At 47.2% G+C, this 19,240-nt stretch overlaps 1 protein-coding gene across 1 annotated transcript in view; it reads right to left on the bottom strand.

The window, feature by feature from the left end:
* Positions 1-324: 324 nt before the first annotated feature.
* LOC127583102 (hematopoietically-expressed homeobox protein HHEX-like) overlaps positions 325-19,240 on the bottom strand; it is a 60,089-nt gene continuing 41,173 nt past the window's right edge. The window contains exon 4 of the mRNA XM_052038859.1: positions 325-2,872. Coding sequence (XP_051894819.1) covers positions 2,603-2,872 — 270 coding nt within the window. The 3' untranslated portion in view covers positions 325-2,602. The remainder of the gene's footprint in view (positions 2,873-19,240) is intronic.

Here is a 19,240-nt window from a genome sequence, read left to right as displayed (position 1 = left end):
ACACTTTATTCTGCATTCTGCTACCTCAATGTGCTGATGTGATGAATTGATCTGTACGGATAGCATGCAAAGCAAAGTTTTTCACTGTACCTCGGTACATGTGACAATAATAAACCAATTTACCAGATATCGAGGCCAACAGACAAATGTTAAACCTGTCACTCAGCTCTTCAAATATATTCACCAAACAATGGAACTTGTAGTGCAGGGAAGTTCATCGAACACTGGAAAATTGAGACTGAAAGGTAGGATATAAATTTATTTATTCAAACTACACAAAACAAGTCTGAAAATGCAAATATAAAACATAAAACTTTGCACAGGCATTAGAGGGTGAGGCTATGGGACTGGACTTCCCAAAATATGGTGCGAGGGGAGCACATCAAGACCTCCCATCCTGAGATAGGTCAACCACAGGCAACTATTGCTCGGACACCCTCGGCTAATTTCTCAATGTGGCTGGGTAGCTGTGGAGACACTAGTCACTCAAAGCTTCCCCGGATGCAAGGGTACTTACACCATCTCTGGGTTTTGGAAGGGGAGAGGGATGGAGGTGGCATGGTGGAGATAAGAGGCTAGATCAGTGCTAATGACCAATCTCTGCAGTCAAGGATTCAAACACAAGAGTGCATGTGACTAACTGCAATGTCCACAGTCTTTGGAATGAGCATGAGGGAGTGGAATGGGGTTGAGGTGAGATTGGACAACACAACAGGATGTGGGAGATGTCAAGGCGATTCACAGTGGAGAGGTCCTGATATTCTCACAATGGGTCGGTGAACCTCAGTGTCAAGTACGGCCTATTTGACACACCCAGCGGGTGTTTCTGGTGGTACGTTGTCCGTGAGGCCTCGTTAATCGTTGTTAGCCAGAGCTTGAAAAAACAAGATGCTGGAGGAACTCAGCAGGTCAGGCAGCATCCGTGGAGAAAAAGCAGACGGGAAAGCTTTGGAAAGGGTGCAGAGGAGATTTACCTGGATGCTGCCTGGTTTAGAGAGTATGCATTATGAGGAGAGACTAAGGGAGCGAGGGCTTTACTCTTTGGAGGGAAGGAGGATGAGAGGAGACATGATAGAGGTGTAGAAAATATTAAGAGGAATAGATAGAGTAGGCAGCCAGCGCCTCTTTCTCAGGGCACCAATGCTCAATACAAGAGGGCATGGCTTTAAAGTAATGGGTGGGAAGTTCAAGGGAGATATCAGAGGGAGGTTTTTACCCAGAGAGTGGTTGGGGCATGGAATGTGCTGCCTGGGGTGGTGGTGGAGGCAGGTACATTGGTCAAATTCAAGAAATTGCTAGATAAGCATATGGAGGGATATGTGGCAGGAAGGGGTTAGATAGTCTTAGGTGAGGTTTAAAGCTCAGCACAACATTGCGGGCCAAAGGGCCTGTATTGTGCTGTACTGTTCTATGTTCTATGGTCAACATTTCAGGTCAGGACCCCTCTTCAGGACCGAACCTGAAATTACACGAACCTGACCCGAAACGTTGACCGCCTCCACGGACGCTGCCTGATCTGCTGAGTTCTTCCAGCATCTTGTTGTTTTTGCATTTAGATTCCAGCATCTGCAGTCCTTTGTTTTTCTCGTGTACCAGCAGAGCTTGTTAGAGGCAACCAGGGTTAGTTCGCTCCTTGGTATTTTTTCAGGGGCATGGATCTGACTGATGAGGCTGGAACTTACTGAGCCTGAGCTGAGGCAGCACGGAAGAGCGTACCACGGTGATGGAGTATGGAGTCACATATAGACAAGGCAGAGGGTGCACACTTCCTTTGTGTTGTTAGTGGACCAGATGGATCCTCACAATGTGCAGCCATTACTGACACCAACTTTAGTTCATGACTCGAATTTAAGTTCCCTCGGTTCCAACTCTCTGAAACATACAGTCCTTTGACTTAACTACCATACCACCATTCCCAATACTCAACTTTTTTACTAATTCAATTTCAGGAGCTGAGCATCACTGACCAGACCAGCAGTCATTACCCCCCTTTCAGTCACTGCTGCCCTTTTAAGATGCTCCCACAGTGTTGTTGGGGAGGGAGTTCCAGGGTTTAGACCCAGCGATGATGAAGGAACAGCGGGATACTTCCAAGTGTGTGACTTGGAGGGGAACCTGCAGGTGGTGGTGCTCCCACAGGCCTGCTGCTCTGGGGTCCTTCTCGGTGGTTCATGGGTCTGGGAGGTTCTGTTGGGGTAGCTTGGGCGAGTAACTGCAGTGCATTGTGTGAACGGTGCACACTGCAGCCACTGCGTGCCAGTGGTCGAGGGAGGGAGCGTTTACGGTGGTGGATGGGATATTGATCAGGTGGGATGCTTTGTCCTGGATAGTGTCGAGGTCCTTGAGTGTTGAGCTGCAGGCATGAAGGCAAGTGAAAAGTGTCCCCATCACACTCCCGACTTGAGTCGAGACCCAAAGTGGGTAAGGATAGCTGACATGTTTCTGCGAAATATGGTGGGGAATGACCTGGCTTTTTTGGTGACCTGAAAATTAATGCTTACTCCCTGGACCCTAACACCGCTGTAGTTCACATTTTGTAAGGAATGAAAGTGAGGCACAGAGTGCACGAGCTCTTTTCGGAGAGTTGTGAAGCCGGGGGAAATCACTCTTTGCTGGCTGTCTCTTTAGGTAATGCCTGGTTGAAGTCACCACCTTCATCGCAATCAACATTCACCTCAACATCACTGTCCAGCTCCGGCCTTTGTGAATCGGACCCTGCAGGACTCTGAGGGCAATGGGGGGAGATCTCCTGCTGAGCAATGACCTCTTTGACCTGCAGTGATCTTCCTTCGGTGTCGTCCTGCTGCCTCAGTTCCAAGGGCTCCTCCTCGCCTCCTTTGAGCCAATTGGGCTTCTCATCCTCAGGAAGCTCCTGGGAGACAGGAAGAATTGGAATTAGAATTATTATTGTCATGCTGCCTGGATTGGAGAGCATGTCTTATGAGGATAGGTTGAGTGAGCTCGGGCTTTTCTCTTTGGAGAGAAGGGGGATGAGAGGTGACTTGATAGAGGTGTACAAGATGATAAGAGGCACAGATCGAGTGGACAGTCAGAGACTTTTCCCCAGGACGACAATGGCTAACACGAGGGGACATAATTTCAAGGTGATTGGAGGAAGGTATAAGGGGGATGTCGGGGGTAAGTTTTTTACACAGAGAGTGGTGGGTGCGTGGAACTCACTGCCAGCAGAGGTTGTGGGGGCAGATAAATTAGGGACATTTAAGAGACTCTTAGATAGACACATGTATGATAGAAAAATGGGGGGCTTATGTGGGAGGGAAGGGTTAGATAGATCTTAGTGCAGGATAAAATGTCGGCACAACATTGTGGGCCAAAGGGCCTGTACTGTGCTGTAATGTTCTATGTTCTATGTGTGCTGAGATACAGTGAAAAACTTTTGTTTGCGTGCCATCCAGACAGAAGATTCCATATATAAGTACGTCATCGCAGTACAAAGGAAAAATAAAACACAAAATCTTGTGTTACAGTTACAAAGTGCAGTGCAGTCAGACAAATATAGTGCAAGGGCCATGACGAGGTAGATTGAGTGATCAAGGGTTCATCTCTTAGTGTATGAGAGGTCCATTTAAGAGTCTAATAACAGCGGGATAGAAGCTGTTCTTGAGCCTGGTGGTACGTGCTTTCAGGCTTTTGTATCTTCTGCCGGATGGGAGGGGGGAGAAAGGATGTCCAAGGTGGGAGGGGTCTTTGTCTGCTTTACCGAGGCAGCCAGAAGTGCAGACGGAGTTGATGGAGGTTTTCAGGACCAGTCAAGAGATACAAGAGGGAGGAAGATGGGAAGTGACAACTGACAAGTGCCCACCTCCTTGGTGTCACACAGCAGGATGCCTTGCACCCCAGACTCAGTAGGTTACAGGTTCAAGACTTACTCTGGAGAACTAACCACTTGATCAAGGTCAGGACTCCAAGGGATAGCTGCACCTTTGCAAGTGCTGCTCTGTCAGAAGTGCTGTCTCTTGACATGACATTAAACAGGGGCTGCAAAGCTCTTGTGGGGGATTTAAAGATCTCAGGACACTCATTCTCCCTGGGCTACTGAAGCAGATGATCCAGCCATTATCAAATCACTGCTCACTGAATCCAAACTGGAGCATTGTGTGAAGCTCTGGTTTCTTCAGGAAGGATGTTGTTAAATTGGAGAGGGCGCAAAAAAAAGATTTACAAGGACATTATCGGGACTGGAGGGCTTGTATTACAAGGAGAGGCTGGATAGGCTGGGACTTTTTTCCCTGGAATGTAGGAGGCTGAGGGGTGACCTTATAGAGGTTTATAAATCATGAGCATAGATAAGGTGCACAGCTAAAGTATTTTCCCCATAGTAAGGAGAGTCCAAAACTAGAGGGCATAGGTTTAAGGCGAGAGGGGAAAGGTTTAAAAGGGACCTGAGGGACAACGTTCTCACACAGAGGGTGGTGGGTACATGGAACGAGCTGCCAGAGGAAGTGGTAGGGGTGGGTGCAATTACGACAGTTAAAAGATATTTGGACAGGTACATGGATAGGAAAGGTTTAGAGGGATATGGGCCAAATGCAGACAGATGGGACTTGCCTAGGTAGGCACTTAGTTGACATGGACCAGCTGAATCGAAGTGCCTGTGGGCCTGTTTCCATGCTCTGTAACTCTATCACTCTATGATTCTCTGGATGTTGGATTTTCTACACCTTCTGCATCCTAAAGTACTTCATTGGCTGCAAAACACTTTGAGGTGTCCAAAATCTAGGAAGGTACCAGGTAACCATCCAAACTCAGCCAATCCAACAGAGCAGCACTCTGTATTACACTGGAGGTTAATCGTGGATTAGGTGCTTCAGTGTCTGTTGTGGGGCCTGAACCCAGGAAACCCATGACCTTCATTCTCAGAGACAAGTCTCTGACCCACTGATGCTTGGTCTGCTTGTTCTTGGAAGCAGCAAACCAGAACGAACAGTCTGAACATCTGGCTGTGTGGAAAATTGGTAAATTGGTTTATTATTGTCACATGTACTGAGGTACAGTGAAGGCATGTTAGTGTAGCAGTTGGCGTAACGCTATTACAGCACCAGCAACCCGGGTTCAATTTCAGCCACTGTCTGTAAGGAGTTTGTACGTTCTCCCCGTGTCTGCGTGGGTTTCCTCCAGGTGCTCTGGTTCCCTCCCACATTCCAAAGAAGTACAAGTTAGGAAGTTGTGGGCATACTATGTTGGGGCCAGAAGCATGGCGACACTTGGGGGCTGCCCCCAGAACACTCTACTCGAAAGATGCATTTCACTGTGTGTTTCGACGTACGTGACTAATAAAGAAATCTTATCTTATCTTAAAATTTTGTTTTGCATCCCATCCATACAGATCATTTCATCACATCAATACATCTAGATAGTACAAGGAAAAAGCATAACAGAATGCAGAATAAAGTGATACAGTTTACGAGAAAAGTGCAGTTTAAGCAGGCAATAAGGTGCAAGGTCATAATGAGGTATATTTTGAGGGTCAAAAGTCCACCTTATTGTACTAAGGGTCCATTCAATAGTCTTATAACTGTGGGATAGAAGCAGTCCTTGACCCTGGTGGTACGTGCTTTCAGGCTTTTGTATAGCAACCATAGAAACCATAGAAAAAACTACAGCACAGAAAAACAGGCCATTCCGGCCCTTCTAGTCTGTGCCGAAACATTATTCGCTAGTCCCATTTACCCGCCGCCCAGGCCCATACCCCTCCAGACCTCTCTCGTCCATGTATCTATCCAATTTACTCTTAAAAATTAAGAGCGAGCACGCATTTACCACATCAGATGGCAGCCCGTTCCACACTCCCACCACTCTCTGAGTGAAGAAGTTCCCTCTAATGTTCCCCCTAAACCTTTCCCCTTTCACCCTAAAGCCATGTCCTCTTGTACTTATCTCTCCTAATCTAGGTGGAAAGAGCCTACTCGCATTTACTCTGTCTATGCCCCTCATCATTTTATAAACCTCTTATCATATCTCCCCTCATTCTTCTCCGCTCCAAGGAATAAAGTATCTTCTGCCCGATGGGAGGGGGGAGAAGAGAGAATGTCTGGGGTGGGTGGGGTCTTTGATTATGCTGGCTGCTTTACCGAGGCAGTGAGAAGTGTAGACAGAGTCCATGGAGGGGAGGCTGGTTTCCATGATGTGCTGAGCTGTGTCCACAACTCTCTGCAGTTTCTTGCGGTCCTGGGCAGAGCAGTTGCCGTACCAAGCCGCGATACATCCAGATAGGATGCTTTCTATGGTGCATTGATAAAAGTTGGTGAGGTTAACAGGGAAATGTCGGATTTCCTTAGCCTCCTGAGGAAGCAGGAGATGCTGGCGCACATTCTTGTTCCATGTCAACTGGTGTTTGATGGGACTCCTGTGAGAGTACAGTCTTAGTGCTGGATAAATGCAACTTGTTGTTGTAGCTACAGTTGGAACCCGTTAATGTTTGCACATGGCACCCACATAATCTCTTGGTTACAGTACTCATAATCTAGGCCATCAGGGAGTGCCAAACTTATCACAAGAAGTCTGAAACTGAATGTTAAAAGTTGTGAGGTGGGATAATGAATATCTGAACTGATTCAGACATCAGTCCAACCTACCTGTGCCAACAGGTGACAAAACCTTCATGGCCATTAGAAATGGCCACACAAACCTGATAAAAGTTTATAAGATTATGAGAGGCATAGATAGGGTAGACAGCCCGTATCTTTTCCAAGGATCGAAATATCTAATACGAGAGGGCATGCATTTAAGGTGAGAGGGGGAAAGTTCAAAGGAGATGTGCGGGGCAAGTTTTTACGCAGAGAATGATGGGTGCCTGGAATGTGCTGCCAGGGGTGGTGTTGGAGGCAGATACAATAGGGATGTTTAAGAGATAGGCACGTGAGTATACACAAAATGGAAGGAGATGGATATTGTGTAAGCAGAAGGCATTAGTTTAGTTAGGGCGGTTAGTTACTAATTTCATCAGTTTGGCACAACATTGAGGCTGAAGGGCCTGTTCCTGTGCAGTACTGTTCAATGTTCTATGTTCTAGATGGGTGACTTAGTCAGCATGGATTAGTTGGGCCGAAGGGCCTGCTTCCATGCAGTATGACTATGAAGCCACTTGATTACCAAAGTAATAAAGTATTGCAGGACCAACCGAGACTCTGGTGTCATTGTTCGAGAATCATATGTTCATTGCCAACACTGACACCTGGTCAGGGGCATCAGAGAACAGGAGGGAGCAGGGTGAACATCCAGCTATCTCAGTCCATACTGGTACCAATGACATAGGTAAGAAAATGGATGTCAGATTCAGGAGATGAAATTAAAAAGCATGACCTCTAATCTCAGGATTAAAACAGCAAAAAGACAGGCCTAATGACTTTGTACGTTAATACATGAACGTTCGTAAGGAACAGCACAAATAGAGGTGAACAGGTATGATGCTGGAATCTAGTGCAACACACAAAATGCTGGAGGAACTCAGCAGGTCAGGCAGCATCCGTGGAGAGAAATGGATAGGTCAACATTTCACAGATGAAGGGTCTTGACCCGAAATATCAACTGTCCATTTCTCTCCATAGATGCTGCCTGACCTGCTGGGTTCCTCCAGTGTTATGTATAAATCTGATAGCTATTAAGGGAGACACAGTTGAAACTGGGAACAACCCTCAAGAGCACAACCCTTCCCACCATCGAGGGTATCTTCAGGGAGGTGGTGCCTCAAGAAGGCGGCGCCTCAAGAAGGCAGAGCATCCATCTCTAAGGACCCTCGCCATCCGGGACATGCCCTCTTCTCGTTACTACCATCAGGGAGGAGGTACAGGAGCCTGAAGGCCCACACTCAATGATTCAGGAACAGCTTCTTCCCCTCCGCCATCAGATTTCTGAACGGTCCATGAACCCGTGAACACTACCCCTCGTTATTCCTTTTTTTACACTACTTATTTATTGTTGCAAATTTTATGCCTTTGCGCTGTAGCTGCTGCTGCAAAACAACACATTTCATGTCATATAACTCAGTGATAATAAACCTGATTCTGATTTCTAATGCGCAGGGATAACTAACTTTTAGGAAGTATAGGTGGTGTGACGTGGTGTTGGGTCAGCACTGTGAATAAGGGATGAGATGAGTCCAGTTGTGAGGACAAGATCTAGGCTCAGAAGATGTTGAGGTCATTTGGGTGGAGGCTAAAAACAGCAAGGGGGAATCGTCAAAGTTTTACCTCATCATCAAAATGATGAGGGGCATAGATGGGGTGGACAAGCAATATCTTTTTCCCATTATTGAGCGATCCAATACCAGAGGGCGTGCACTTAAGGTGAGAGGGGGTAGGTTCAGAACAGATGTGAGGGTAAGTTTTTACTCAGAGAGTGGTGGATGCCTGGAATGTGTTGCCTGATAGGGTGCTGGAGGCAAACTCACTGGGGGCTTTTAAGAGGGGCTTGGATGGGCACACGAATGAGAGGAAAATGGAGGATGTGGGCTTTCTATAGGTAGAAGGGATTAGCTATGTCGGCACAAACATTGTGGGCCGAAGGGCCTGTTCTGTGCTGGACTGTTCTATGCTCTATGTTCTATGTTCTATGTTCTAAGACATTAGTAGGAGTGCTGTATAGACCTCCAAAGAAGCAGGTACATTGTAAGAAAGGGTAAAATGATGGGGTCATGTAAAATCAGTTGGAAAGAATGCCTACACAAAGGAGATAGAATGTATTGAGATTGTGTCCGAGAGCAACAGGTCATGGTGTCAATGAGGGAGCAGACCTTGGATCTAAGGCTGTTCCCTGGGTTCCCCTTCCTCCTCCCCAGATCCTTGACCCTTTCCCACCACACCTCCCACTCCACTGCGACCCTTCCTTCGCTGACATCCCTGCATCGTTCCTTCTGGTCATCCCTCTCACACCCTTTGCCGAACCTGCCCACCACCTACTCCCCTCTACTCCCCCGCCGACTCCCTCTCACCTCCTAACCTCTTCCCCCTCCCCTTTTTCACCCATTTGCCCTCCTCCCTGCCTCCTCCCTTATATAACCCCACTCCCCGACTCCGTCCACCTGCCCCAACATTTTCTCTGCTCCCAAACCCACAACATCCTCTTCTGCCCCTTGTTCCCATGCCTCCCCTCCCCACCCCTCCCTCCCCACTCTCCCCACACCCTCCCCACCCCTCCCTCCCCCACTCTCCCCACACCCTCCCCACCCTCCCTCCCTTACTCTCCCACACCCTCCCACCTCCGCCCTCCCCCACACCCTCCCTTCCTCCCTCCCCCCACTCTCCCAATCCCTCCCCACCCCTCCCTGCCCACTCTCCCACACCCTCCCACCCCGCCCTCCCCCACACCCTCACCTTCCTCCCTCCCCCCACTCATCCCAATCCCCTCCCCACCCCTCCCTTCCCGCACTCTCCCTCTCCTCCCTGCTCCACTCCCTCCCTCTCCCAACCTCCTCCTCCCTCTCCACTCCCCAACCCCTCCCTCCTCCATCTCCATTCTCTTCTTTCCCCCTCACTCTCGCCCACTTTCCCTCACTCTCTCAGGTTCCCCCATTCCTCACCACTCTCCCCCCTCTCCCCCACCCTTCCCACACCCACTCCCCACTCTCCCTTCCTGTCCCCTGGAATGACACTGCTGTTTACACCTCCAGCTCCCTCACCTGGGGTGCCGACTTAGCCCTGAGAGTGGAGGGAGTGATACAGAGAGCGTCTGAAGTCACAGCCTCTGCTGTGCCGGGAATCACACGGCAGACTCTGGCACACCCAGTGGGCTCATGGTGGGGATGGAAGGGCAAGGTGACAGAAAGCAGGTGGAGACAGCCTGCAAGAAGTAGTTTGCACTCAGATACGTAGGCAGTTGGCGCATGTCAGCCCCAACCACCCTGCAGAGCCATGCCAGAAGGTGAGAGCCAGAACGTCACCGGTTCAAGTCCCACTATACTTGGGGTACTGTGTGCAGTTCTGGTCACCCCATTACAGGAAGGATGTGGAGGCTTTGGAGAGGGTGCAGAAGAGATGCTGCCTGCCTGCTATTATGTGTTATTATGTAGTTATAATAAAGAACTACAGTTCCCAGTAGGCAATGCAAGGGGTCACAGGTGGGAACAGGAAGTGGATGTAAAAAGAGGGGGAAAGCAAGCCTATCTGGTGTTGGTTAATAAAAATGTTCAAATGTTAAACCCATGCGAAGTTTGTCTCTTGAGGAAGAACAAACATAACAGCCTGGATTAGAGGGTGTGAGCTATATGGAGAGGTTGGACAAACTTGGGTTGTTTTCTCTGGAGCGTCAGAGGCTGAGGGGAGACCTGATAGGGGTTTATAAGATTATGAGAGGCATTGATAAGGTAGAGAGTCAGAATCTTTTTTTCCTGGGTAGAAATGTCAAATACTAGAGGGCATGCATTTAAGGTGAGAGGGGGAAACTTTAAAGGAGATGTGTGGGGCAAGTTTTTTTACACAGAGTGGTGGGTGCCTGGAACAAGCTGCCAGGGGTGGTGGTGGAGGCAGATAGGACAGAGGGATTTAAGGGGCTGTTGGTTAGACACATGAAATAGAGGAAATAGGAGAAATATGGACTATGCGCAGGCAGTAGTGATTAGTTTAAGTTTAATTTGGCATCATGTTCGGCACAGATAGTGTGAACTGAAGGCCCCGTTTACCAGCATTTACCACGGTAGTGTAGCGGTTAGCGTAACGCTTTACAGCGCCAGTGACCCGGGTTCCATTCTGGCCGCTGCCTGTAAGGAGTTTGTACGTTCTCCCCGTGTCTGCGTGGGTTTCCTCCGGGTGCTCCGGTTTCCTCCCACATACCAAAGGCGTACAGATTAGGAAGTTGCGGGCATGCTATGTTGGCGCCGGAAGTGTGGCGACACTTGCGGGCTGCCCCCAGAACACTCTATGCAAAAGATGCATTTCGCTGTGTGTTTCGATGTACATGTGACTAATAAAGATATCTTATCTTATTTGGTCCATTGCATCCTGTGTCTTATCGATTCAATGACTCAACTAGATGCTTATATGTTGTGAGAGTCTCTGCGTCCAACATCCACACAAGCGGTATATTCCAAACTTCAACTATCTCTGGGTGAAAATGTTTCCCCTTGAAACCTCTTGTTCCTCACGCTAAGCCTCTGCCCTCTAGTCTTCGACACCACTGGCAAGGGAAAAAGCTTCCTCCTGTTTATACTATCTGTGCCCCTCGTAATTTTGAATACCACCATCCAGTCCTCCCTCAGCCTCCTCCACTACAGGGGAAACAAACTCAGCATATCTAATCTCTCTTCATCACTGAAAATTTCCATCCCAGGCAACAACATGTACCCTCTCCAGTGTAATCACAGCCTTCCTACAGTGTGGTGACCAGAAATGTACACAGTACTCCAGCTGTGACCTCGCCAATGTTTTACACAGTTGTACCATGACAGCCATGCTGGTATATTCCATTCACCAGCCAACAAAGTCAAGCATCCCTGAAGTATATGGTTCCCTGAGATTGAGGTGAAGGAGGTTCTTGGCATGCTGGCCTTCATCAATGAGAGGAATAAGTATATGAGTACGGACATTATGTCACCGTTGTACAAGACATAAGTGCAGCCGCATTTGGAATATTGTGTTCAGGAGATGAAGAGCCTAGTGACATGTTGTCATGAAAACAACCTTTCCCTCAATGTCAGCAAAACAAAAGAGCTGGTCATTGACTTCAGGAAAGGGGGCGGTGTACATGCACCTGTCTACATCAATGGTGCTGAGGTCGAGAGGGTTGAGAGCTTCAAGTTCCTGGGTGTGAACATCACCAATAGCCTGTCCTGGTCCAACCACGTAGACACTACGGCCAGGAAAGTTCACCAGCGCCTCTACTTCCTCGGGAGGCTAAAAAGATTTGGCATGTCCCCTTCAGCCCTCACCAATTTTTATGCACCATAGAAAGCATCCTATCCGGATGCATCATGGCTTGGTATAGCAACCGCTCTGCCTGTGATCACAAGAAACTGCAGAGAGTTGTGGACACAGATCAACACATCACAGAAACCAGCCTCCCCTCCGTAGACTCTGTCTACACTTCTCGCTGCCTCGGTAAAGGACCCAACATAATCAAAGACCCCACCCACCCCGGACATTCTCTCTCCTCCCCTCTCCCATCAGGTAGAAGATACAAAAGCCTGAAAGCACGTACCACCAGGCTCAAGGACAGCTTCTATCCCACTGTTGTAAGACTACTGAACAGTTCCTTAGTACAATAAGATGAACTCTTGACCTCACAATCTACCTCGCCATGGCCTTACATCTTATTGTCTGCCTGCACTGCACTTTCTCTGTAACTGTAACACTTGATTCTGCATTCTGTTATTGTTTCCCCTGCACTATTCAATACACCGTGTAATGAATTGATCTGTATGAACGGTATGCAAGACAAGTTTTTCACTGCACCTCGGTACATGTGACAATAACCAATTCACCAATTTAGTTTTGGTCACCCTGCTATTGCAAAGATGCTATTAAGCTGGAAAGAGTGCAGAGGACACCTACGAGGATGTTGCTGGGACTCGAGGGACTGTGTTATGTAGAAAAATTGAGCAGATTAGGATTTTATTCATTGCAGCGCAGGAGAATGAGAGGTGACCTCACAGAGGTGTATAAAATAGATAGGGTAAATGGCCAGCCTTTTTCCCAGGGTAGGGGAATCTAGGTTTAAGTTGAAAGGGGATCTGAGGGGCAAGTTTTTCACACAGAGGGTGGAGGGTGTATGGAACGAGCTGCCAGAGGAGGTAGTAGAGGCAGGTACAATCATGTTTAAAAGACATTTGGACAGCTACATAGATAGGAAAGGTTTAGAGGGATATGGGCCAAACATGGGCAAATGGGAATAGCTGGGATAGGCAACTAGGCCGGTATGGACTAGATGGGCTGAAGGGCCTGTTTATGACTTTACATGTGTTACACGTGAAAAGCAGGGGCCAAGGCTCCAACTTCTAGGCGTTCCTGTCCTTGAGATGTCACTGCAGTTGCAGAAGGTCACACATTTTACCTTCAGGTTTTCTTACAACATGGAATCGTAGGGCCCCAGGGAGTATTGAGGAACCTTGATGTACAAGTCAAAGGATTCCTGAAGACGGCAGTACAGGTAGAGAAGTTGGTGAAGAAGGCGTATGGGATAGAGACATGGATTCATAGTTATACAGCACAGAAACAGGCCCTTCGGCCCAACTGGTCCATGCCGACCAAGCTGCCCATCAAAGTTAGTCCCCTTTGCCCGTGTTTGGCCCATATCCCTCTAAGCCTCTCCTATCTATGTATCTGTCCAAACGTTTTTTACCCGCCTCTACCACCTCCTCTGGCAGGTCGTTCCATACATCCACTGCCCTCTGTGTGAAAAACTTGCCCCTCAGGTCCCCTTACCTGTCTCAGTATCTTTTAAATGTTGTTAATATACCTGCCTCAACCACTTCCTCTGGCAGCTCATTCCATATACTGATCACCCTCTGGGTGAAAAAATTGCCCCTCAGGTTCCTATTAAATCTCTCCCCTCTCACCCTAAACATATTATGGGATGGATGTCATTAAGCTGGAGAGGGGGTAGAAAAGATTCACGAGGATGTTACTGGGACTGGAGGGCTTGAGATATAAGGAGAGACTGGACAGGCTGGGCTTGTTTTCCCTGGAGCAAAGGAGGCTGAGGGGTGACCTGATAGAGATTTATAAAATCATGAGGGGCAGAGATGGGGTGAACCAAGAACTAATGTTGGTATTGGTACTGGTATTGGTTTATTATTGTCACTTGTATTGAGATACAGTGAAAAACTTGTCTTGCACACCGATCGTACAGGTCAATTCATGTAACTGCACTGTGTAATGAATCTATTAATGACATCTTTCCTATAGCTGGGCAACCAGAACTGCACACAGTGCTCCAAGTGCAGTCTCACCAACCTCTTGTACAGCTGTAACATGTTGTATTAACTCTTGTACTCATCAACTGCAAAATTCGACTGCTTTGAAGCATTGCACACGTTTCCAGAGGGGTGTGCTGTCCGTCATTCACCCTGACACATGTTTGGCTTCCCTGGTATTACCCCATACCTGATGATATCATTAACATATGTGATGCTTTAATTAATTTGCGACAGAAGTGTGATCAAAAGGTCATGACCTAGGGCAACATGGGGAGAATAAAAAATATTGGACTAATGTAAGATTAGTGTGAATGGGTGGTTGAGGGTCTGCACAGGCTCAGTTGGCCAAAGGGCCTGTTCCTGTACTGTATCTCTCTTTGTCTCTATGACTCTAGGTCCTTTGTGGTTACATCATGATAAAATAAGTAGAAGATCACACTGAAACGAGTGAACACCGAACATTCTAACAAACTTCTACAGACATACTGTTGAAAGTATCATGGTTGCATGACGGTCTGGGACGGAACTTGAATGTGCAAGAATGTAAGAAGCTGCAGAGAGTAGTGGACTCAGCCCAATACATCACAGGCACCTCCCTCCCCACAATCGGGAGTATCTACAGGAGGTGGTGCCTCAAGAAGGCAACATCCATCGAAGATCCCCACCATCCGGGCCATGCCATCTTCTCACAGCTCCCATCGGGCAGGAGGTACAGAAGCCTGAAGTCCCACACCACCAGGTTCAGGAACAGCTACTTCCCTTCAACCATTCAGTTCTTGAACCAACTTGCACAACCCTAATCACTACCTCAGTACAGCAACACTATGACCACTTTGGCCACTTTGCACTACAATGGAGAATTTTTTTGTTCCAATTATGTTCTTTCTTGTATAATTTAAGTTTAATCTATGTTTTTCTTGTGAATGCTGCTTATCTGATGCTATGTGCCTGTGATGCTGCTGCAAGTAAGTTTTTCATTGCACCTGTGCACACATGGACTTGTGCAGATGACAATAAACTCGACTTTGACTGTGCAAATTAAAGTGTCATCTCCCCACCCTAGGATATATCTACCTTCAAAATATCCTCCCATGAAATTCTTCTCTCGGTGCTCCCTGTACAGGTTGAGGCTCTTGTGAACTGGTGATTTAACTAACGGATGCTTCAGTCTATACTGGTTTTAAGGGCTCAGGGACCACCCATAGCCACAGGACTCCATGGTCAGGGAGTTTCCACCGGGAGATCCATATTCTGTTACCCACCACCGGTTTCTGCAAATGCCTAAAGCCCACCCGATGTTCTTCCAATGGTTGCCATGGGAAGATCTCTTTAAGATCATCATCATCCCTCCTTCCTGTGATCAGTGCCCACATGGTGTAGGTGGGGGGGGGGGGGGGGGTGTCATCAGCCTGATGAGAAGGAGCAAACTGGAACACACAGGCCAGACAATGAGGGTAAAACATTCATAGTGAATGGTAGAACCCTGGGGAGTGTTGTGGAACAGAGATAAGATAAGACAAGATAAGATAAAATCTTTATTAGTTACATGTACATCGAAACACACAGTGAAAAACATCTTTTGTGTAGTGATTTTGGGGGGCAGCCTGCAATGTCGCCACACTTCCGTTGCCAACATAGCATGCCCATAACTTTCTAACCTGTATGCCTTTGAAATGTGGGAGGAAACCGGAGCACCCGGAGGAAACCCACACAGATCTAGAAGTACAAGCACATGGTTTCCTGAAAGTGGCGTCGCAGGTCGACAGGGTGGTGGTGAAGGCTTTTGGCACGTTGACCTTCATCAGTGTGGGCATTGAGTATAAGAGTTTGGATGTTATGTTTCCAGTTGTACAAAACATTGGCAGGGCCACATTTGAAGTTTTGTGTTCAGTTTTGGTCACCCTGATATGAGAAAGATGCCATTAAGCTGGAAAGAGCACAGAGAAGATTTACGAGGATGCTGCCAGGACTTGAGGGACTGAGTTATGGAGAGAGGTTGAGCAGGTTGGGACTTTATTCATTGGAGCGCAGGAGAATGAGGGGTGATCTTATTGAGATGTATAAAATCATGAGGGCAAAGACAGGGTGAATGCGCACAGTTATTTCCCCAGAACTATTTTTCACCTGTAGGGTGGTCAGTACATGGACAAGTTGCCAGAGGAAGTGGGTGAGGCAGGTACATTAACAACATTTAAAAGGCACTTGGACAGGAACATGGATAGGAAAGGTTTAGAGGGATATGGGCCAAATGCGGGCAAATGGGACTGGCATAGATGGGAATCTTGGTTGGCATGAACCATTTGGGGCGAATATCCACCATATGCCCACCACCTTCTGGGTGAAAAGGTTGCCCCTCAAGGTTCTATTATATCTCTCCCCTCTCACCTTAAACCTATGCCCTCTAGTTCTTGATTTCCCAACCCTGGGAAAAAGATTGTGCGCATTCACCCTGTCTATGCCCCAAGCACAAGGTAACACCGTCACTCCCGCTACAATTTTTCTACTTGCCTTCTTAAAGGAATGCAACTGATTCCTGGGAATCTCTAGTGCATGTGGAAAAGGAGCATTAGGGATGTTATTAAGAACCTCGTCCATGTCGGGAAGGTGACTGCCCCACACACTCCACGGCCAAGAGACGAGCCTCTGTGCCATGCTCTGGAGCCGCTGAGAGAGCCAGCTTATTTACACTGTGAAGATCCCTCAGCATTTTATGTTTCAAGCAAGGCCCTTCTAAACTCCAGTGGATAAAACCCAAGTCTATCTGACCTTTCCTCGTAAGGCAATCTGTCCATTCCAGGTATATAGAACACAAAACATTACAGCACAGTGCAGGCCCTTCGGCCCTCAATGTTGTGCCGACATTTTATCCTGCTCTAAGATCTATCTAACCCTTCCCTCCCACATAGCTCCCCATTTCTCTATCATTCATGTGCCTATCTAAGAGTCTCCTAAATGTCCCTAATGTATCTGCCCCCACAACCTCTGCCGGCAGTGCGTTCCACGCACCCACCACTCTCTGTGTAAAAACCTTACCCCTGACATCCCCCTTATACCTTCCTCCAATCACCTTAAAATTATGCCCCCTCGTGTTAGCCATTATCACCCTGGGAAAAAGTCTCTGACTGTCCACTCGATCTATGCCTCTTATCATCTTGTGCACCTCTATCAAGTCCCCTCTCATCCTCCTTCTCTCCAAAGAGAAAAGCCCGAGCTCCCTTGACCTATCCTCATAAGACTGGTAAAGTCTGGTATCACTTGTTAAACCTTTTCTGAACTGTTTCCAATCCATTAACATCCTTCCTGACATACAGAGACCAAGATCTAACATAACCACAAACAGCACACCTCACCTATGGTTCATCTCAAATCAGAACCCAATTTCCAACGCCTATTAAATGGTGAGCCATTGCGTAGGTGACCACCTGTTCTCATCTACTCATTCTATCTGGAAAACCTTAGGTGGAACATGGAACAGTACAGCACAGGCCCACAGTGTCCATGCTGACCATGATGACTGCACATGTAAATTTTCAATTGGTAAATTGGTTTATTATTGTCACGTGTACCGAGGTACAGTGAAAAACTTTGTTTTGCATCCCATCCATACAGATCATTTCATTACACAGTGCATTGAGGTAATACAACGGAAAACAACAACAGAATGCAGAATAAAGTGTTACAATTACAGAGAAAGTGCAGTGCAGGCAGACAATAAGGTGAAAGGTCATAATGAGGTAGGTTGTAAGGCCGAGAGTCCACATTATCGTACTAGGGAACCGTTCAATAGTCTTGCAACAGTGGGATAGAAGCTGTCCTTGAGCCTGGTGGTATGTGCTTTCAGGCTTTTGTATCTTCTGCCCAATGAAAGCAGGGAGAAGAGAGAATGTTCGGGGTGGGTAGGGTCTTTGTTGGCTGTTTCACCAAAACAATGAAGTGTCCATGGAGAGGAGGCTGGCTTCTGTGATGTGAAACATGTTCTATCTCTCTCATTTCCCTGCCTGTTCATGTGTCTGTCTGTGTCCTGGGATTTATCTTATTTTATTGATTCAGGGTGAATCTCTCACCTTGCTTAAAGAGCAGTTAAGTATCTATTGTGGGAAATTGACGCCACTTTGAATGGTGAGTGTCAGTCACCCTGGCTTCCGCTGGTCGTGTACTTGTCATTGCTGCTATTTTGGAGGCATTGACTGAAGACACATGTGGTCTTCACACTTGAGCACTAAGTGACTCTTGAAATGATTCAATGTTTTATTTTGAAAGAATTCTACAAAGTTCCCATCACGTCTCACTCAAGATGTAGAACATAGAAAAGTACAGCACAGGAACAAGCCCTTCGGCCCACAGTGCCTGTGCTGACCATGATTCTCTCTGTAGCTGTGACACTTTACTCTGTACTGTTATTGTTTTTACCTGTACTACATCAATGCACTCTGTACTAACTCAAGGTAACTGCACTGTGTAATGAATTGACCTGTACGATCGGTTTGTAAGACAAGCTTTTCACTGTACCTCAGTGCAAGTGACAATAATAAACCAATACCAATACCAATACCAAATGCCAAATGAAACTAATCCTATCTTCCTGCACATGATCCACGTCCCTCCATGCCCTGCCTGCTCATGCCTCTGTCTAAATGCCTCTTAAAAACCACTATCGTTTCACATCACGGTCTGGTACAGCAATTCAAGTGCACAGGAACATAAGAAGTTGCAGAGAGTAGTGGACTCTGCCCAATGCATCATAGGCACATCCTTCCCTACCATCGGTAGTATCTACAGGAGGTGCTGCCTCAGGAAGGCAACATCCATCATCAAAGATCCCCACCATCCGGGCCATGCCATCTTCTCGCAGTTCCCATCGGGCAGGAGGTACAGAAGCCTGAAGTCCCCACACCACCAGGTTCAGGAACAGCTACTTCCCTTCAACCATTCGGTTCTTGAACCAACCGGCACAACCCTGATCACTACGGTTGAGTAACACTATGACCACCTTGATCACTTTGCACTAAAGTGGACTTTGTTTTTCATTGTTCTAATTGTGTTCTTGTAAAAATTGTGTATAATTTATGTTTTTCTTATGAATGCTGTTTATCTGATGCTATGTGCCTGTGATGCTGCTGCAAGTAAGTTTTTCATTGCACCTGTGCACACATGTATTGGTAATGGAATTGGTAAATTGGTTTATTATTGTCACTTGTACTGAGGTTCAGTGAAAAACTTGTCTTACATACCGATCGTACAGATCAATTCATCACATCAGCACATTGAGGCAGTACAATGGAAAACAACAACAGAATGCAGAATAAAGTGTTACAGTTACAGAGAAAGTGCAGTGCAGGCAGACAATAAGGTGAAAGGTCATAATGAGGTCGA

This window comes from Pristis pectinata, chromosome 2, assembly GCF_009764475.1.
Source record: "Pristis pectinata isolate sPriPec2 chromosome 2, sPriPec2.1.pri, whole genome shotgun sequence".
NCBI lineage: Eukaryota > Metazoa > Chordata > Chondrichthyes > Rhinopristiformes > Pristidae > Pristis > Pristis pectinata.
The sequence above is the reverse complement of the archived record's forward strand: the minus strand, read 5'-3'. Positions and strand labels throughout refer to the sequence as shown.